Consider the following 16,516-nt stretch of genomic DNA (forward strand, 5'->3'; position numbering starts at 1 on the left):
GGTCCGCGCTGACAGCTCGCTTCCGGTGAGCGGCTGACCGTCAGACGAACGTATCTAGCACGGCTTGGTCGGCGGCGCACGGCAGCCGGCGGCCAAGCGGCCGTTGCCGGGTGGCCGGGCGGCAAGATCCACGTAATTACCGTCCCATCTCACTTACTTAAAATCGCTCCATGTGGGTCGGGCTTTACTCAGAGGATGCACCAAGGACGATCTCACTTAGGGCTCCTGAGTAAGAAATCTTTCAGCTTGACATCAGTGGGCCTCACTGCAGGGAAGGCTTCCTTACTGAGGTAAGGAAGCTTTTAGAGTTTGGAGGAAAGTGTCCGCAAGTTGCGCCGTCTTACCTTGGTACCCGTGCAGAGACCCGCGGAGCTGTTTTTGCGCCGCCCCTTTCATTTAAGAAGGGTCGATGGGGCTGCGTAAGAGACGCCAAGCCCCCTTCAAGCTAACCTGACGCGCTGCCGAGATGCAGCGTTCTATCCAATTAGAGTCTGTAAGCTGTGTCGCATGTGCCGCAGCCTGCTCTGTAAGTTGTGAAATGCTAGCTCTAAGCTTGCGATTCGTCTTTTGGCTCTTCCATCGCCTCCCACAGATGCAGGAGGTTATTGTCCACTGCGGGGATCTCGTCGGTGATGTTAAGTATTTGCGTGTGTTATTTCTGTATGTTGATGACCTGTGTTGCCCACTCCGCGTAGCCGTCGGAGAATAGTAAGTGAGGGATGTCATTAGTTCGAAATTGCTGCCTATTCAGAAGTAGTTGTATTTGGGCGTGTTGGTTCATAACCTTTCAGGAGGGCACAGGGGCGCAATAAAAGACACTGACATAGAAGTAGACAGAGACGAGCGCTCGTCCCTGTCTACTTCTACGTCCGTGTCTTTTATTGCGCCCCTGTGTCTTCCTGCTGCCTATTGGTTTCTTTTGCCTGTCCCCATATTTTGCAGGCTGCCTTCGCCAAAAGCGTGATGCGGAGAAGGCAGTGGTCGCTGCCCCAGGTTCTCCCAGGTGGCGTCTCTAGTGTTGCTAACCAGAGATAAGTCAGGACACGTGTCACGGGTCGCCGAGTTGCCCACATGTGTGGGGCAAGCCGGATCCGTGAGCAACGTAAGACAAAGGGTGGAGACGAGCTCCGCCAGCTTGCACCCCCTGGCTTTCTCGAAGTGATAGCCCCAGTGAAGGGGGGGGGGGGGGGGGGCGTTGAAATCCCCAACAATCCCCAGGGGCTCCTTGTCAGCCAATATAAGTGCACGATAGAAAATTTCGCTGAAGGTAATGTGCGGCTTATGCGGAAGGCAGTATACGTTTAGTACATGTATCTACGGGTCGCGGCGCCTGAGAGGCAGAACCCTAACCATTGCGTATTCCTGCTGAGTCTTTAGGTCAAGATCGACCTGAATCGTGGTGTATGCTTTATGCACGAGGGGTAGAGGGGCCCTCCTGAAACGAGCTATGCCCAGAGAATTCAGCATCATTACCGGGCTCTTGCAGAGCAAGAAGCGCCGACATGTCACCGAGGCACTGCAGGTAGAGCTGGAGGTGTGACCGTTTTTTCCACGCTCTGACACCCCTGCAGTTCCATTGAATGATTTCGAATTGTTCTAATTTGTTAGCTTCCTGAGAAGGTTCGCTAGCCATATTGATGTTTTTATTATTACGGGGCTGGGTAGGCACTCGATCCGGGGGCCGGCGCAGACCCAGCCAGAGGCAGCATCAACGCCGCGGCCATCGGGCCGGAACCGCTTTCTTCCGCTGCCTGTCGGGGATCCGTTTTAGCTGCGGGGCTCACAGCAGGCAGTGATTTTGATTGGGGAGCTGACCCAGGGTTTCACCGCCTTAAGGACAGTTCCATTTCGGGAAGCAAATGAACATGTCCTGAAAGAACTCGCGGACTGATTTGGCTACCCTCCCATCCAACTGCTCGGCTCTACGCTCCACGGTCTCGAAGCGGCCAGCGTCAACGGGGGCCGAATCAACCACGGCCCGCCGTGAGACTCTAGTAAGCACCGCTATCCTCTGGCTCAGCCTGGGCTCAGACGGCCCTGCCTGCTTGGCTTGTAGAGCTCTTGAATTTTATGAGCGAGGTTTTGGCACCTGAGCTACTCTACGTACCGCTGTAGGGCGGATTGAGTGCGGGAGGGAAGGGGGGTGGACCCAGAGACTAACCCACTCCAACTGCTCACCTGAGTCTGAGCTTGTACCATGCAGGGGCGGGAAATCCCCGGCTTTGAAGACCGGCGGCCTCGTCGGGTTCCCGGACATCAAAAACTTTGCCGGCCCGGACTTCTTGGGTTCAGACTTGAATCCCGGCGTCTGCTTCTGCTTTGAGGTGGGTGGAGGACCCGGCTTGATGGCCTTGCGGTACTTGCTCACGCAGCCAGCCGCTCCGGTGGAATGGCTGCCTCCGCAGATGAGGCAGCACGGGGAGCACTGATGTTTAACTGGGCCGCCATCGGGAGCAACAGCAACCTGAGCCCCGCAGCGTTCACAGCGCGCTGGCTGAGGCCGCGGGCAGGCGCCGGCCCGATGCCCCACCGGGCCATAGCGGGGGCCGGCAGGGATCGTCTTCTTGTAGAAACAGACACTCGCAACTGTACAGCACGGTCCGCGGCACCTTTGTCCTCACAAATGTGATCTCAGCAATATGGGTTTTTCCCAGTTCGCGCACATGTACCACGTTCATCACTTTTGCTGACTTCCTTTTGCTGATCTGTATATATAACTTCGCCACAATATTCAATAGTCCTTTTATTGTTTTAAATTTTTCCCGTGTTACTTTTTGGCCTTTAAACTCTATCCTTCTTACATTATTTTTATAACTTTTATCGTTTTCAGCCTTCAAGATCATGTTTTTATCTTCGTTGGTTTATGGCGCGTTCCTTGTTGGCCGTTGTTCATCGCATTTCTTTATCTGTTTAATTGATATGTTATAGAAAATAGCTGGGTAGGTTTTTGCTTGCTTGTTGCCACACGTTTAGATCTTCAGTCATTCTCCTTTCAAAAAAATTGGCCTTGCTCTTCTAGTGTGTCATTGCCGCTGACAGAAAACTGTATAAATACGTTGCAATAGTATTTCCGAAATAAAGTTGAAAGTTCAGCGCCTCTATCTGTGCCGTCCTTCTTCTTCCTTGTCCGTTGTCCTTTTTTGCGCTGGTTCCTCTGAAAGCACGGCTTTCCAGCTAGCCCAAGAACAAGTTTTTCTTACCCTACTTAAAACGGTGCAGCGGCCAAATCGAGCGCAAAAGTGCCGAAACGTTCGTGTAGTGCGGGCCGTGTGTTGGTGGTTGTCGCGTGGTTTGATACATGCGCGGGATAGTGCTAGCTCTATTCAACACTGCGCATTTGTTCGAAGTGGCGCATATTGTGAAGTGGCTCAGAAATTTGTTAATTCCAAAAGTTTGGTTTGGTTTATGGGGTTTAACGTCCCAAAGCGACTAAGGCTATGAGAGACGCCGTAGTGAAGGGCTCCGGAAATTTCGACCACCTGGGGTTCTTTAACGTGCGCTGACATCGCACAGTACACGGGCCTCTAGAATTTCTCCTCCAAAGAAATTCTAGCCGCCGCGGCCGGGATCGAACCCGCGTCTTTTGGGTCAGCAGCCGAGCACCATAGCCGCTGAGCCACCGCGGCGGCTAATTCCAAAAGTGGTGAAGAATTTGACACTGTCCTTACCGCTGCATTGTGCAAGGTGGCACAGGCCGGTCGACTGTCACTGATTCAACGGCTACTTTGAAGGGGCAACAAACTTTGAATTCGAGAGGTTACTTCCGCTCGAGACGACCTTTGACAGTTCGTACGCGTGATTCAGGCTGTTGCCGTTCTATCGAAAAGTCACTGCCGCAATTACAGAAGAGTTGCCTGATAACTCGAACTATATTTGAACTGAACAACTCGCGTTCACTGTCGGCGGTCGGTGACGGCGGATTGATTGGTTTATTGGGGTTTAACGTCACAAAGCGACTCAGGCTATGAGGGACGCCGTAGTGAAGGGCTCCGGAAATTTCGACCACCTGGGGTTTTTTAACGTGCACTGACATCGCACAGTATACAGCACTCTAGAATTTCGCCTCCATCGAAATTCGGCCGCTGCGGGCGGGGTCAAACCCGTGTATTTCGGGTCAGCAGCCGAGCACCATAACCACTGAGCCACCGCGACGGGTGACGGTAGAGTGACTATCAAAGACTAAATCGCAGGCGAATATGTTGGTTGACGGTGACCTCAATGCCACTCAAACGCTTCTGTAAGCGGAGGTATACTGACGTCGTAGCGAGTCATCGCAAACGCGACGATCACCCACCTATTAAATGAAAAATCTCACCATATGCCTCTTATTTAAACACTCCATCGTGCTGCTTGTAATAATAATATTTCCACACTAAAGAGAAATAATGTGAACCAACATGCGAGGTTGGACAGAAATATGAGAATCCATACGCAGCGCGCCAAGACAGCCTGTCGCTTACGCGCGTACACAGACGCGCACGCACTGCCATTTCATCCCCTTCGAGGGCCGCTCTGTCCGCGTCGTCTTTGTGGACGGACAACCGCCGAACTCCCCTGTTAAATATATTAAACTATGCGTTTAAAATAAACCGTTGCAAGCTAGCGCTTGTATGTGTTCTCACTCGTCCCTATCTGCTGTGGCGCTGCTTTTTATGTCATGCGCTACCAAGCCTAAGTGGCGACTGAGTTATTGCAGGCACTTTTTTCTCCTTCCCTACTTGGCGCCCAAATCCACACCGAAGACTGACGACGTTCCGCTCCTACACTGGGTTTGTGCACCAGTTCAGCAGGTGCACTCGATTTGCAGCTAGCGCCACCTGCACTACTCGATTTGGCTTCGTGCTGCACGTGCGCTAGCGAGGTGCAAGAAGTGCTCCCGAGCAGACGACGGCCGTGCTTGTTTCGGTCAGCGGCGTTGAGACCCGTGCTGGACGCGCCGAGCCCTCACCAAACAGCCGAAATGGCGGTGCGCGTACGAGTGTCTATGCGCGCGTGTGTGTGCGTGTCGTGTACGCGCGTAAGCGACTGCACTCTTAGAACTAAAGGAGTGCAGAGGAGTGCCCAGAACACACTTTGAAGGAGTATTCGCTTGTCCCATATTCCACTCCTTTTTCCAGAATAAAATTACTCCCTCTGGACAAAGAGTGATCCAACACCTACTCAAGGAGTACTGTACTACTCCTGCAATAGAGTACAGGCACTCCTCCGAGGGAGTAAAGCTACCACATTGAAACAGCATCCTACTACTCTTTCAGGTAGAGTTCCAGGACTCCGTTTGTTAGAGTGACTATACTCCTTCAAGGAGTATCAGCCCAGATCTTATTTTACTCCTTTAAAAGGAGTTTCACGTGTTTTCAATGTATCGTACTAATTTTCTTATTTCATATATTCTTCAGAGCAAGTTGGTCATATGTTTTGCAGGATCCACCTGCGCTACATCTACAAAAGAGTAATGAGCAAAAGGGATTATAATCTTTGAGTAGAATAATTTTTGCTCATACAACTACTTTATGGCTACACTACAGTTTGCACATTAGTATGGTGCTCTGTCTGCGTTGGGAATAACAATGGTTCAAGAAATAATGACAAAAATGTACAACACTGATAACTTTTATTTCTCAAGTCATTGCTGTGATTGCTGTGGCTGCCCAAAACACGCTCGGGAGGCGCTCGCTAGGATCAAGCCCCATTAGTGTCTCAAGCAGCAGACAAGCCCGCTTTGTTTTTGGGGTGTACTTGACATTAAATGCCAAGAACACTGCCAAAAGCAAAGTAAACCCATCTACCAAATCCACCGCAGTGAGCTGTAAGCGCTCAAAAGAAACTAAGATGCTGGATGATGCCGTAGCTTGCTCGGCTGAGTGAAGGAGCTTTGGCTATGAGTGCATTTCACCGGGTGCCTGCAAACATGAATGAAAATAATGCAAGTAAGAGTCAATTCCAATGCCCTTTTCATACTATCCTGCATATAACCCCATGAAAAAAAAGAAATAATACAACTAGAATGTACTGATCGTGTGTGTCATGTCGCCACTAGTGTGTACCTATATTGTGACCAAGTGCAGACACCTTTCATTGCAAACCTTCATTCAGAGCTACAATTTTATGAAGCCCAATACAATTATCACTATGCTAGTCCTTTCAAAAGCTGTGTGCATGTAAAACAAGCACATATTTACCAAATGAAAATTTTAACATGAGCAAGCTCTTCTGCAAGTATCATGATCAGCCTGACTACGCCCACTGCAAGGCAAAGGCCTCTCCCATGTTCTCCAATTAACCCTGTCCTTCGCCAGCTATGTCCACCGTGTTCCTGCAAACCTTCGCCCATGGAACATGTTGCTGCTTCCTGCTACGCCTGCCTTCTCTTGGAATCCACTCCGTTACCCTTAAGGACCAGCGATTATCTTGCCTTCGTCTTACATGCCCTGCCCAAGCACCCTTCTTTCTCCTGATTTCGACTAGGATGTCTCCAACCCGCGTTTGTTCCCTCACCCACTCCGCCCGCTTCCGATCTCTTAATGTTACGCCTATCATTTCTATTTCCATAGCTCGTTGCGTTGTCCTTAACTTAAGCTGAACCCTCTTCGTTAGCCTCCACGTTTCTGCCCCATAGGTGAATACCGGTAGGATACAGCTGTTGTATACTTTTCTCTTGAGGGGTATTGAAAAACTGCCATTCATGATCTGAGAGAACCTGCCATATGCACTCCACCCCATTCATATTCCTCTAGTTATTACTCTTCATGATCCGGATCAGCGGTCACTACCTGCTCTAAGTAAATGTATTCCCTTATCACTTCCAGTCATTTCTAAAACCACACCTATTGTGCTTGACGGTTCTTGTCACATAATACATTGTGCAGTTTAAAATATAGGGTAACCTTGAATCGGGAAAACACTTAAACCAATGACAGTTTTCTTGCTGAAGAGAAATGGCTGTTGCAATTCCTGTTTCTCAGATACCATTAACTGAATTTCATGCTCTAAAATAGTGAAGGAAAAATTCAAAATTTCTCATCTCAAAGAGGCAGACAACAAATTTCAGTTTGGTTTGGGTTGGTTTATGGGGTTTAACGTCCCAAAGCGACCCAGGCTATGAGAGACGCCGTAGTGAAGGGCTCCGGAAATTTCGACCACCTGGGGTTCTTTAACGTGCACTGACATCGCACAGTACACGGGCCTCTAGAATTTCTCCTCCAAAGAAATTCCAGCCGCCGCGGCCGGGATCGAACCCGCGTCTTTTGGGTCAGCAGCCGAGCAAATTTCAGTTGCACATTTTTTTTTTGTTTTTAATGATGCATAAGGCATTACTATGCACGGATAACCACACAGTATTTGCCTATGACTGCTAAATAATTTGTAATTAAATATCTTCTCTCTCCTGCTTCACTTTTAAAAACTGAGCAATGGCAATGGCATCAAAGGTCAGTATAAGCCAGGGGAGGCATGAGGAAAACTGCAATATAATTGCGGCTTCGTCATTCATTGTGATTCCGACTCTTAAGGCAGGCTGGCTTTAGCATTGTAAGAGGATTCTGGTGTGGGCTAGTTGGTTCATGCTTAATAAACAGATTCACAACAGCGCTACGGCACAAGGACAGAAGAAACACGAAAAACACAGGACGGGCGCTGACTACCAACTCTTTATTGCGTGAAAAACCAGCACAGATTTATACTATTTCCTTGACCACGTGATGCACTGTCAGCCACGGGACACAGCGAAGGAACGCTTCACACGTTTGGGGAGTCATCACACAGCTCGACAGAACTCATAAAACGTGCATGCACTATCAAAAACTATAGCATTACCAAGCTAATGATAAAGGGACTAACAGATACAAAGATGTGCATGGACCAGCTACAGCCAATGACAACTGCAGCTCAGATAGGCAAGAAAATGAGTACTTCAAAGCAAAGCGGAATCTTTGGGCTACGTAAAAAACATTCAAGAGAGCGAGAAGGCATAAAAGCATGAGAAAAGCATGAGCAAAATGGCGATGAAAAAAAGTAAAAGTTGCTAGGCAATAGGCACAGTCAGCAGGCTAAAAGCGAAAACAAGAAACCGACACCAACAAATAACACGGTAAAAGTAACAATCGTTAAAAAGGGAAACTAAAAGGAAGAACAAAAACATGAACCACCACCGGCCAAGCAATGAAAACGGTAAAACAACTAAAAGTCTTTAAAAGACAGAGGAGCAAAGTTCCGCATAAGGTCAACAAACAAAACAACGCAAAATAAAACACTATAAGGTGAGATGCAGGAAAAACCGTTTGTCAGGATGTCTAGCAGTTAAAACGCAAGAATCGCGTCCGTTCAAGAAAGGTCCTTTCTTTCTCCTGTAAACAGACAGATGAGCTGCTGATGCACTCGTCCCCAGCCTCTTCAATCAAAAAACCTTCAATAATCTCCCTTTCTATTCTACTCCTTGCGGTCGCCAGAAACTTGGTGTCTGAAAACATAGGTCGACAATCGTGACGGGGTTGGTTACAATGTAGTGCCATGTGGCTCCCAGACTTGTTTTTTACGTTCAGGAAGTGTTCGCTTGCTCTGTCATTGAAGCAGCGTCCGGTCTGGCCGATGTATACTTTTCCACAAGTGAGAGGAATCTGGTAGACAACTGCGGATCGACATTCGGTGTACTGACGGGAATGTTTTACTGAGCAGGTCGCCCGCTTCTTCCGGTTTACCATCGGACACACTCTTGCCAACTTACATGGGGCAGAAAACACAACGTTCACATCGTACCTGGCTGCAACCTTCTTAACATTGTGCGATAGCTTATGGATATAAGGAATTACGGCAACACGTTTCCTTTCCCTGGGCTCTCTCCTTCCCTCTCCTAGCTTCATTTTCTGTAGTAAGGCTTCGCACAGGCCTGCTATGAGGAAAGGTGAGTAGCCAGCTAAAAGAAGGCGTTCAACCTGGTTATCAAAGCTGTAATCAGCCATGTGCTCGCAACTTTTTGTTAGTGACGCATGAAGTGCGCTAGTTGCGACTGCCCGCTTGACAAGTTTGGAATGCGCACTGTCGAAGGGGAGTAAACCTTTCTTCGATCTAACGTTGTACGACCAACACACTCGCTTACCACTAAAAACCAGCAACAGATCTAAATACTGGATCCTGTTCTGTTTTGGCATTTCCCACGTGAAGTTCATTCCACCAGAATAGTCCTTGAACACTCCGACGATGTCCCTGACAGCTTGTGGCATGTCAATAGCAGCAGCACAAGCCGTCAGGGACATCGTCGGAGTGTTCAAGGACTATTCTGGTGGAATGAACTTCACGTGGGAAATGCCAAAACAGAACAGGATCCAGTTTTTAGATCTGTTGCTGGTTTTTAGTGGTAAGCGAGTGTGTTGGTCGTACAACGTTAGATCGAAGAAAGGTTTACTCCCCTTCGACAGTGCGCATTCCAAACTTGTCAAGCGGGCAGTCGCAACTAGCGCACTTCATGCGTCACTAACAAAAAGTTGCGAGCACATGGCTGATTACAGCTTTGATAACCAGGTTGAACGCCTTCTTTTAGCTGGCTACTCACCTTTCCTCATAGTAGGCCTGTGCGAAGCCTTACTACAGAAAATGAAGCTAGGAGAGGGAAGGAGAGAGCCCAGGGAAAGGAAACGTGTTGCCGTAATTCCTTATATCCATAAGCTATCGCACAATGTTAAGAAGGTTGCAGCCAGGTACGATGTGAACGTTGTGTTTTCTGCCCCATGTAAGTTGGCAAGAGTGTGTCCGATGGTAAACCGGAAGAAGCGGGCGACCTGCTCAGTAAAACATTCCCGTCAGTACACCGAATGTCGATCCGCAGTTGTCTACCAGATTCCCCTCACTTGTGGAAAAGTATACATCGGCCAGACCGGACGCTGCTTCAATGACAGAGCAAGCGAACACTTCCTGAACGTAAAAAACAAGTCTGGGAGCCACATGGCACTACATTGTAACCAACCCCGTCATGATTGTCGACCTATGTTTTCAGACACCAAGTTTCTGGTGACCGCAAGGAGTAGAATAGAAAGGGAGATTATTGAAGGTTTTTTGATTGAAAAGGCTGGGGACGAGTGCATCAGCAGCTCATCTGTCTGTTTACAGGAGAAAGAAAGGACCTTTCTTGAACGGACGCGATTCTTGCGTTTTAACTGCTAGACATCCTGACAAACGGTTTTTCCTGCATCTCACCTTATAGTGTTTTATTTTGCGTTGTTTTGTTTGTTGACCTTATGCGGAACTTTGCTCCTCTGTCTTTTAAAGACTTTTAGTTGTTTTACCGTTTTCATTGCTTGGCCGGTGGTGGTTCATGTTTTTGTTCTTTCTTTTAGTTTCCCTTTTTAACGATTGTTACTTTTACCGTGTTATTTGTTGGTGTCGGTTTCTTGTTTTCGCTTTTAGCCTGCTGACTGTGCCTATTGCCTAGCAACTTTTACTTTTTTTCATCGCCATTTTGCTCATGCTTTTCTCATGCTTTTATGCCTTCTCGCTCTCTTGAATGTTTTTTACGTAGCCCAAAGATTCCGCTTTGCTTTGAAGTACTCATTTTCTTGCCTATCTGAGCTGCAGTTGTCATTGGCTGTAGCTGGTCCATGCACATCTTTGTATCTGTTAGTCCCTTTATCATTAGCTTGGTAATGCTATAGTTTTTGATAGTGCATGCACGTTTTATGAGTTCTGTCGAGCTGTGTGATGACTCCCCAAACGTGTGAAGCGTTCCTTCGCTGTGTCCCGTGGCTGACAGTGCATCACGTGGTCAAGGAAATAGTATAAATCTGTGCTGGTTTTTCACGCAATAAAGAGTTGGTAGTCAGCGCCCGTCCTGTGTTTTTCGTGTTTCTTCTGTCCTTGTGCCGTAGCGCTGTTGTGAATCTGTTTATTTAGCATTGTAACTAATTAAAACGATGAAGTAGCGATATCGTAGCTTTTTTGTGCCTTCCATAACCTATACTGAACATTGATGTCATAGCAATTGCTATGCTATTGAAACAGGGAAGAAAAGAAATCTGGTTGTAATTATTTAGCGATTGGAGACGAATACTATGCAACAATTCTATGTATACGAATGCCCAGCACGTCACTACAAAGAACACACATAACCAAAAATTTGGTGTTTATACTCATTTAAGGTAATACTACTTGCCACGCAAGAACACGACAGCCATGTGTAAACTTTTTGCTTTCATAGTAATAAAATCTATCCAACGACAAGTTAGGCGCAGCATGCCTGCTCTTTATAAATATGCAATACTGACAATGTTTGACACTAGCATTTGGCATGAACGAGATAACTGTGATTACTTCGCACATTACGTGCCAGTCCATACTATTATGCACAATTTAGATTTGCAAATGTAATGTGTAATTCTCTATGACTGCCACGTTAGTGCACTGCAAACCAATGAAGTTGTCTTGCATTTGCAATGTTCTCACTACTTTTATGCAACACTGATCACTTCAGTATATCTGCATCGTTCTGTTAGACGGCCACGGGATAGCTAGAATTAAGGCTATTTTATGTGATGGAAACCATTGACTAGACAACAAAGAAGAAAAGCCTCAACTACTGTCCTGGTGCTGGGACGTCTAATAAGAGCTCAGAGAGACTCGGTTTCAATACGCCAAACCCTCCGCATAACATTACCCTGTGCGAAAATACCCCACCCCACCCTAGCTTAATTTCTGTCCACATGCACCAAGGCTCACTGCACCTGTTATAAATATTGCCCTAAATATTGCAATCAAGCTGCCCGTGTATGCATAGGCTATCTGTGCATCGAGAAAGAAAGAAGTTGTTAGGTATGTTTCACACCAAAAACAGAAAAAAAGGCAGCCTGTTTCTCAGAAACAGCTAAGAGCATGAAATGGTGTGTCCAAAAAGATTAGGCTGCTTTGTACTTATTTATGACAACGAGAACTGTCAGAGCTGCGCTTTCAAAAACTCAGGAGCTTTGTGCACAAACGTAGCTTCCGTATGCACGTCTTGCAGCACCAACGCTTCCGAATTGAAACGACCGATGAATATGCACAGGAAAAAGCAAATAGAGAGCGCTTGAATTTAAAAGAAAAGCTACCTTGCACAATCAGAAATTTCACGACAGAACCTTCCAAACAGTGACGTGTACTGGTTGCGGTATACCGAATATATACCTAGCAAATAAGTGTGCACTTTGTTAACGAGCGGGATTCTGTGGCGGCAATGCTACAGCTCCAATTCCGAAAACCTAATGCTGCAAAAATTGAGTTTTCAAAATACGTGCGAATGCACGATACACTTTTGCACGCATTTAGAACTTTCAGTTGTGAAACACAGACAACGAATCTTGTGTATGCGTCTTCCTTGGCTGGTAAAAAAATTCTATAAGTCTCCAGTTTGCCTGTGTACTCCACAAATTCTAGGATCCCTGTCCGCTACATGTCAAATTTCACTGAAGCGAAAGTAATACAACCGACAGCTGATGATCTGCTAGGGCAACAGGATTTCAAAAGTTTGAGAAGGGCAGTGGGAGTCCAATCCAGGTGGAGTAGTGAAATTTGACTAGTAACAGACAGGGATCCTCCAATCTGTGGAGGACACAGCATACATTTTATAACATGCTTAACGAATTTTCGGGAGCAGCATGCTTTTACCCTTCTACTATTTGTTGCTACTGAATCAGTTTGGCGTTGACAAAAGATCTGTAATAAGGAGTAATTACTCATTGACATCCACTCGAGCACAGCCAAATGGCTACAAAGGAAAGCTATACAGCTTTCACAGAAACTTCGTAGTTAAAGAAAGATTCGTCCTGGTCCGGTGTTCGAACTCAGAACCACCACTTCACTGGAGCAGTCGCTCTATCAATTTGTCCAACCTGGACGGCAAGCTTATGGTAGGGCGAGAGCGAAGTGATCAATAACTCGAGTGGGAACTGTGCTGGTCCAATGTTTTAGGACCCCTAAAACATTGGACAAACTCAGTTCCCGCTTCATGTTACCTCTAAAACATTGGACAAACTGAGTTCCCGCTTCATGTTACAATACTGAGTGACATTTTGGTCTATACACCAGAAATACCGGTAAAGCATCATGATAGAACACAATATTTTTTAAAGGGATAAAGGAATATGTTCGCCCTTTCAGAGGGCACATATGCATAAGAGGCAACATGTGTGAAATAGTCTCTGCACCTGAAGCAGTGTAAATTCCATTATGTTAACAGCAGCAGTCAAAAGCTTCATGAGCGACTATTTCATACAGATCATGTAATTACATTCATGTAATTCAGGATCAGATTCATGTGATTATACAGGGAGGTACTGCTGCTAAGTGCACGTAGAGCTCTGCATGCATTTCTAAACCCGGCTGTGAGCCTATGTCTACGAAATTTTTCTAAATAGGCAGGTAAGGTATGCATCACTGGAAAACAATACCTACCACAAACAGCTGAGGAGAGATAGCACAGCCAAAAGCTGGAAGCACGAATGGCCCAGTAGATACTGGCAGCTGGCAACTGCAAATAAATATGTCAGAGCAACTGTTGTCAGTGGCCGTAACAATGTCATGAATGACAAGAGAAGAAATTGTCTACTGCTTCATAAATTAGAATAAGGTAGTAACATAGGAACACAAAAAGCAATGAGAGGGCCCATGACAAAAGAAATGAACAGATTGTATGTGATGCACCGATATACATTTTTTCAGTAGATTTACATGACTGTCACACCCGCATAGAAAGATGAGCAGGCTTGAATACCACTATTTTTATGCATGATGAAAAGAGCGTAACTATTCGAATATAGCATGCACAGGATTTTATTACTACTAGGGTGCTTTGCAGCAGCACCGAAGGTATTTTTAAATTGAACGTAGCGACCAGTAGACCCGTCTGCTTTGCACAAATGATGAGAGGATGGAAAAGGCATGCATTCATTAGCTAGAAGCACGATATCTCACATCACAGCATGAAACGAAAATTGGTATTGCATTTAACAAATCTGCACAGAAATAAAAACTGCCTAGTGGCAATGCAAGTAAGAGCAAGGGAAAAAAATACCGAAGAAAACTGGTGAGTGTGGTGCAGGGAGGTCTGTGGGTAGGGTCTCGTGCCTGGGAATAGTTCCGAGCGCGGAGAATCGCCGGCAGCACAGCTGGTGGCAGTCAACCAAGAATAAATAAGAGAAAGTGAAAATCAATAACAAACCATCACCGATATAGCGAACGACTTGAAAGCGGGCCGCACAAACGAGGGATATAGCAAAAAGCTTGAAATCCTAAATAAGTGCGCAGTTGCATCCCAAACAGTTCTCAAAATCTGAAGGCGAGGAAGCATCGACACCTACACCTCAGGGCAGACGCAAGAACGATCTAACTCTGACATAATACTGTGTCAAATTCTGTTCCATGGGGAAGCACAGATAAAAATTTACAAATGACTAGGCAAGGGATATGCCCCAGCCTTTTACACGCGATCATTGTCCCCGAAAAAATTGTATGACAAATATTAAGGCGTAAGCACTAATCCCACGAGTACACACACTGAGCACTGTCTGTTGGCAGCTGGCCTAGCGCGAGTGCTCTGTCGCGCGGCACTGCCGCTCATCGTCATCTTCTAAGTAGCACAAATCAATCCGACGGGCACCAGCCGCGAGGCAACTCGACCGTTGTCAGTTCTCTTGTCTGTCCGCAGCTGGCCTAGCAAGAGCGCTCTCTAACGTGGCACTGCACGCTCATCATCCTCTCCTATGTAGCACAAATCTATGCTATTGGAATGTAATTGTCTGTTGTTTTTCGCAGCGCTAGCAAGCGACCGCATAACTCTGTTATGATAACTGGTGGCATTTTTATTTACCGCGGCGCCCGAGTACTAAACGCAGATAGAGACTATGGAGCAACAGTTGCCATGCGGCCTATACGCCCGTTCTTTTCTGGTAAAGGCCGATTCACACGATTTTCCGTTCGCCCGCTGCCGCGGCCGACAGCGCGCCTCTCAATGTGGTGACGCATGAATACGTAGTGCGCGGGCCGCGGGCGAACGGACCGTCGTGTGAATCGGCGTTAACGCATTATAGCTGAGGCAACCGCACGCAGACTGCCTGCACTGCCATCCCTATATAGGCGCACACTAATAACGCGTGCGAATAGAGATCAGAAGTAAAGAAACGTACTACACGGGACTCACCGTTCAGACGGCTCATCAAGGCTTAGCAAAACCGCACATTCTTCTTCGTTGCCTCTCCAGATGACAAGAAGTCGTAGCGCTACCTTTCTTCAGGGCTTTACCCGTTGAAAATCACCAGTGTTGACAGGGCGTAATTCTCGTCGTTGGTTTCCAAAACACACTTGTGTTCTTCATACACGTCCACCGCACGAACACTCAAACAATGCTACGAAAACCCAAATAACACAAAACGTGACGACGGCTGCAGTTTTGCTTCGTTGAAAAAACCTACAAATGCGCTTTTTTTATTACTAATATTTGAATTGTGTTCGCAACAAAAACAAATTATATTTTTTCATTTTATTTCTTTATTAAATGCGAATACCAAAGCGCTTTTAGATACTTTTGCTGACATGTCGTTTGTAGAAGCTGCGATCCTGTGATCCCATCCCCGGGTGTCCTAGCAGACGACGGCGCAGACGACGCTGTTGACGGAATGGGAATGCAATTTCGATTGACGGCAGCGAAAATCCCTTAAATGCGACAAAAAAGGCAAAGAAACGCACCGTATCGCAAACTGGTCCATATCAAGGATATGTTCGACGCGAGCGGTAGGACAAAGAGCAGCTGCGATGCATTACTCTACGCGACACTGGCATGGTCGACGGAGATCTACATGAAACAGAGCTTAAATGTGGCCCGTACAAGCGGATTACTGTGATATCAACTGCGTTACGGAACTACGACGATACTTGCTTCACACTTTAGCTTATATGCAACAGCGGCCCGCACTCTCCGCATCCTGTTCGAGTGTACTTTCACTAGCAAGAGCCCACATGCATGGAAGCCGACAGAAGCAACTGTCTTTTCGAGTTCAGATTGTTCCGAGAAATACGAGCAGCTTACTTTAGCACGTACTCGAATTCAAGTTCTCAGCCTGTGTGTCACGTACGGTGACGATGGCGTCGAGGACGAGCTTAAGAATCGCCTTAACGTGGCCGCAACGCAGCCGGTATCCCAAGCATTCGTGCGCTAATTGTTGTTCACCTGCACTGCGAACGTGCGCTCAGTCGCAGGCCAGCCGCTAGCTGCTCGATTTGCCAGCCTTGCGAGTACAATTCGCAAGTTTCTGAGCCAATCTTTGAGCGAGCCGAGCTTTCAGCTATGACGCTGCTCGCGAGCGCGCCGCGCGACGAGCTTCGGCCTGCTCCCTGGCTGCCGTATTCGTAGCTAAGCCTAGGAGGTTTCACTTCGATGCCAGAGCTGAGAGCGCTTTGAAACTGGCTAGCGCTGAGGTGCTACTCTTTGCATTGTAAGTACGTTTTATTGTGAACTATGTCTCGTAGTGAAATAAAGATATGTTCGGGTCCACCCGAACGGTGA

General features: G+C 47.0%; 1 protein-coding gene and 1 long non-coding RNA gene across 14 annotated transcripts in view; both read right to left on the reverse strand.

Moving 5' to 3' along the window:
• The window catches only part of LOC149337857 (uncharacterized), a 111,588-nt gene that overhangs the window by 53,267 nt on the left and 41,805 nt on the right, over window positions 1-16,516 (reverse strand). The window contains exon 3 of one of the 13 annotated variants that reach the window (XM_089553575.1): window positions 2,179-2,464. The exons of the other annotated variants lie outside the window; for them this stretch is intronic. Coding sequence (XP_089409701.1) covers window positions 2,179-2,257 — 79 coding nt within the window. The 5' untranslated portion in view covers window positions 2,258-2,464. The remainder of the gene's footprint in view (window positions 1-2,178; window positions 2,465-16,516) is intronic. 13 annotated transcript variants of the gene reach the window in all.
• On the reverse strand, window positions 2,599-15,723 carry LOC149337859 (uncharacterized). Its single transcript, XR_016284441.1, has 4 exons — window positions 15,155-15,723; window positions 14,030-14,123; window positions 13,411-13,486; window positions 2,599-5,900 (listed from the first exon to the last, which is right to left on the reverse strand). It is a non-coding gene; the product is annotated as an uncharacterized LOC149337859 (long non-coding RNA).

Source organism: Amblyomma mixtum, chromosome 7 (genome assembly GCF_055824585.1).
Source record: "Amblyomma mixtum isolate Tamu chromosome 7, ASM5582458v1, whole genome shotgun sequence".
In the NCBI taxonomy this organism is placed as follows: domain Eukaryota; kingdom Metazoa; phylum Arthropoda; class Arachnida; order Ixodida; family Ixodidae; genus Amblyomma; species Amblyomma mixtum.